This window comes from Ceratina calcarata, unplaced genomic scaffold (genome assembly GCF_001652005.2).
Source record: "Ceratina calcarata isolate Rehan_Ccalc_2016 unplaced genomic scaffold, ASM165200v1 scaffold379.2, whole genome shotgun sequence".
Lineage (NCBI taxonomy): Eukaryota > Metazoa > Arthropoda > Insecta > Hymenoptera > Apidae > Ceratina > Ceratina calcarata.
This window is the reverse complement of record NW_017161115.1, coordinates 424,864-428,907: the sequence shown is the minus strand read 5'-3', so window position 1 is coordinate 428,907 and position 4,044 is coordinate 424,864. Positions and strand designations below refer to the sequence as shown.

The 4,044-nt window shown below is 38.0% G+C and overlaps 1 protein-coding gene across 2 annotated transcripts; it reads right to left on the bottom strand.

Annotated features, from left to right (window-relative positions):
* Positions 1–1,165: 1,165 nt before the first annotated feature.
* On the bottom strand, positions 1,166–3,446 carry LOC108625931 (ubiquitin-conjugating enzyme E2 J1). Of its 2 annotated transcripts, none has more exons than XM_026814326.1 (5): positions 3,196–3,446; positions 2,642–2,847; positions 2,364–2,554; positions 2,174–2,291; positions 1,166–2,103 (listed from the first exon to the last, which is right to left on the bottom strand). In XM_026814326.1, the coding sequence occupies exons 1-5, from the start codon at positions 3,251–3,253 to the stop codon at positions 1,855–1,857; spliced, it is 822 nt and encodes a 273-aa protein (XP_026670127.1). In that variant the 5' UTR covers positions 3,254–3,446; the 3' UTR covers positions 1,166–1,854. The 2 variants fall into 2 exon arrangements, with proteins under 2 accessions (XP_026670127.1, XP_017881788.1); XM_018026299.2 differs by having other exon boundaries at positions 3,094–3,443.
* Between the last annotated feature and the right edge of the window lie 598 nt (positions 3,447–4,044).

Sequence of the window (4,044 nt, the reverse complement as noted above, 5' to 3'; positions counted from 1 at the left end):
GATGAGGACTTCGCCCCCCGAACCCCCACCAGGGGACTTCGCCCCCTGGACCCCCTTCTTTGTAATTAAGCTGAACGTACAATTCTCAATGATCGATTTTTCAATGATTTCTCGCCCGGTGTGTCAAAAAATAGTATGTGCACCACAGGCGCGAAAGGCATTCTGTCACTCGTGTGTGAATTTGTCGCCCGAGCGAAACTCGTGCCAGTGCTAGAATGCCCTATTTTGCGCCCTAGGTACACAATGTACTATATCAAAACGCTTACAATCTGTTTCTATATATCAAGAATAAAATAATAAAGACATTTGTCATTTATACGAGAGTCAAGTAAAATAGACATCAATCATTTTATTGCAAACATTATAATTTCCCACGAGTTTAGATGCTCTAAAAGTAATAGGGACCAAAACTATTTTCAGTATTAAATCTCCTCTCACGGCTAGTACTTTGTACCGAAAATTATTATTTTACGTAAGCAGTTGTACCGATCGGGTATTTTGTATTTTAATCTTAAGATCGATTTGCATCCTTCGATATTAACTGTTTAATGAAAGAATTTAAATAACATTGTTGGCTTTAATAATTTGTATGCCTAGCATTTAAATCTCGAAGCGATATCGTTTATATGTTACGCGCACATATTGTGAGTTTGCGATCTGTAAAAGTTAATCGATCGTTTGTTATATTAAATACAACCGTCATTGTAAACAATATTTTTTATCTATTCAAATATAATTGTTTATACCAGGGCTTCTTAAACTATGGGTCGCGACCCCAAATGGGGTCGCGTAGCAAAATTTTGACGACTGTAATGGTAACTCGCAATCATAAATGGGGTCGTGAATGACAAAAGTTTAAGAAGCCCTGGTTTATACTATCATAGGTATTGAAATTCAATGAACTGTGTTACACACAGCTTCATTTATCATCGACGACCTCGATCACCAACAGAAATGAATCTGTTTTTGTATGCTTTGATAAATTACTTTATTATATTTCTGTGTACATGAAAGAAGAAATGAAGAAAGAAAAGAGATACACCCGGAGATTCTCACAGTTCTCATTTACTTTTTATAATGAAACCATGTCCTAATATGGTCCCATGATAAACTGTTGTACCTACGAATTATAGAATCGGTGTGTCTTATCTGTACTTGAATGAAATACTTTTTAAAGTAGTGTATTCGTTTTTGCTTGTTATGTGCATAGTTTTGTGAAGTACAACGTAGATCATTTCACTTATGTTTAAAACGATAGTTAGTTTATATACAATTCTAAATACGAGTTATCTACATTTATATAACAATACTAGAGGGAAGAAATACACGACCGTAATTTCACACCACAGCAACGTGGACTTCAAATATACTTTCACGTAAGACATTTTACTATAATATATAGATTTGGTTAGAAAATGTTTGGTAAATCTTTTTCCTTTACAAACACAGTATGACTTCGATGAAAGTCTGATTGCTTCTCACTTTGAACTACTTTTTATATGCAACTAAAACATTATGCACGGGCCGTCAACTTAAGCATAAATCGTTAAATGCATTTTATGTGGTAGAGATCAAATTGGACGTCCTTTAGATTACACGTCCTGCACATCGAAAACATAAAACAAAGTATAGCCAATTGAATCATCATTCTTTTGTACGAGACAAGTGGATATGTATTAAAGTAGATCATTATCCGTGCGATTTTTGCTGGAATCCGAATTGTTTCTAACGTGTATAAACTTGATGTTCACTTCATCTAAGTTTAAAAATGTTATTCATAAAATGTGTATAAAATTTACTTCGTTCTCATCAACATACTTACAATCATAACGTTTTTGTTACATTTAGAATAATTTAAACAAGAAATAGCCGTCGCAAAACGAGCAGAATTATCGCCGACACTAGAGAAGCGATCAGAATGCTCCAGAATAGATCGTTCGACGATGACATCGTTTCTACTTGTTGGTTCACTATAGTATCCGATTGTTGTCGGTCCTGGTTCTCGACAGGAATCGACTCGACATTGCGCTGTCTCAATTCATTCTCAGTAATGTTGTCTACACCGGGTATGTAAGATGTATCCGACGTGGGTGAGTCATCAGCCTAAACATTTGTTCAAAAATATCTTGTAAATCAGTGAATCTGAAATTGAATATGAATGATGAAAGCCGACCTTTAAAGCGATCGTGTTTAACATCGTTTGCTCTTCTTCCGTGATGGGCTTTTTAGCCGTGGTCTTGGACAACAGATCGATGACCTTGCCACAAGTATCGCATTGCCAGCTCAAAGATCTGCGTGACATAAATCACTATTTTATAGTCTCCTTTCTTTAATAAAAATTTAAAGTATGAATAGGAAATTACTTTTTCGCGAGCTTTTGCCTTTCCTCTTTACTGTAATCTAAAGATCCGATTGTCCCATTCCCTGGCGTCGGCATGAACGCAATTAAAGCCAACAGAGCTGTCCTGATGCTCCAAGAAGGCTGCCATGTCTCTGGATGATGTCCAGAGATACTTAGACAAATCTTCTTATTAGTTTCAAACCGACCATTTGGCTGAGGAAACAGATATCCAATATTGTTTTACTTCGATGCAAAGAGAGCCAAGTATTGAACGTATCTCGCATAGCAAAGCAATCTTACTGTTAATAGTATAATATTCGGAGGTTTCATAGGATATTCTGGTGGCAAAAGAATTCTACCATGATAGACACCTCCTTCAAAGTCTGTGGATGGTGGTCCTTGTACAGTGAAATGCCATTCAAAGAGATTGTCTTCTAAAGGAGACGCACAATACTCCTCTGTAGCTTCGTGAAGCTCCTGAGCCTCTCTCATCAATCTCTTTACCGCTGAAACGTCATTTTTCGAGTAATTGAAAACACTTTGTAGATGTCACGAAATGTAGTTCGTTACGTGGAATAAATTGACCCGAACGAAATCCTGCATCACAAAGAGCGTAGGCTACGTGTACCGCGAGATAACGTGAAATTGGCTTGTTACAGATAACGAACGTTACATAAAATCGTAAAAACGTATTGTGCGGATTCGTGAACGGAACGACGTCGTTTAGCAATAGGATTTTTGGCAGAACTCACCGGGGCTCTTCGCGTTGTATTTCCCTTCGAATGACATCTCCGCGTACGCGTTGGCCGAGGTTAACAACTGGAATTAAAAATAGTAACCGAGCGGAGTGGTACCTCGCTTCTTGTCAAACTGCTTCGGTGCACCTCGGTGTAGCAGCCAGCCGCTGTGCATTCTTCACATTTTTCGCCAGCCGGGATCGGCCGTGAAAAATAACGAGTAACGTAGCTCCAGTTACCGATCAAGTTAATTTTGACGTGGCCTAATACGAGCGGCGAGAAGATCGTGGTACATACACACGAACCCATAAAAAATAACGTGAAAGTGGCCGCGTTTATTGCTTGGCGTGTGCACGCGCATCCACCACCGTGCGGCCTGCGACCCATCACCGCCGCCGCTTGAAGTTGCCTCGACGACACGCGGATACGCGCAAAACTTGATTCAACGACTGACATCAGCTGTTCGCCAGAGCGAACTGATTAAACATATGAGAATTGATCGAGCGTCGAAATGAAAGACTCGAGACGAGGCGATTGAGTGGAAAAAAATTAATGGTAAAACTTGTCTCTTTTCTATCGGCAAGCGAGAGACTCGTGTCTATCTTTTACAAGGTGAACAAAAGTATATTGAACGCTCGGTCTATTCTCTTTGCTACTTTGCTACTCCCGTGGTCGATTAATAATTAATGAGAATTTAAAGAAACTATTTCAGATTCCGATTAATTATGCAATGAAATGCTGATTTTTCTGTCGCAGTACTTACTTATTCCTGACATCTTCTTTCCAGGCATCATATCAGAAATTAATTATACTTGAAATTTTATTTACGAATATTTTCATTTTCCTTTAAATGATTTATTTCCCTGTTGAAGAGAAGAACAGGAAATAAGAAGAAACAACTGTGTTCGTGGAAATTATAGACTTTATTTTTAAAATATTCTGAATATCATAAAACAACGTAAACAT

Coding starts and splice junctions, on each gene's coding strand:
- LOC108625931 (XM_026814326.1), bottom strand. CDS start 3,253: ATGCACAGCGGCTGGCTGCTACACCGAGGTGCACCGAAGCAGTTTGAC. Junction 2,848..3,195: donor GCAGTTTGACAAGAAGCGAG/GTACCACTCCGC, acceptor ATGACGTTTCAG/CGGTAAAGAGATTGATGAGA. Junction 2,555..2,641: donor CGAATATTATACTATTAACA/GTAAGATTGCTT, acceptor CTGTTTCCTCAG/CCAAATGGTCGGTTTGAAAC.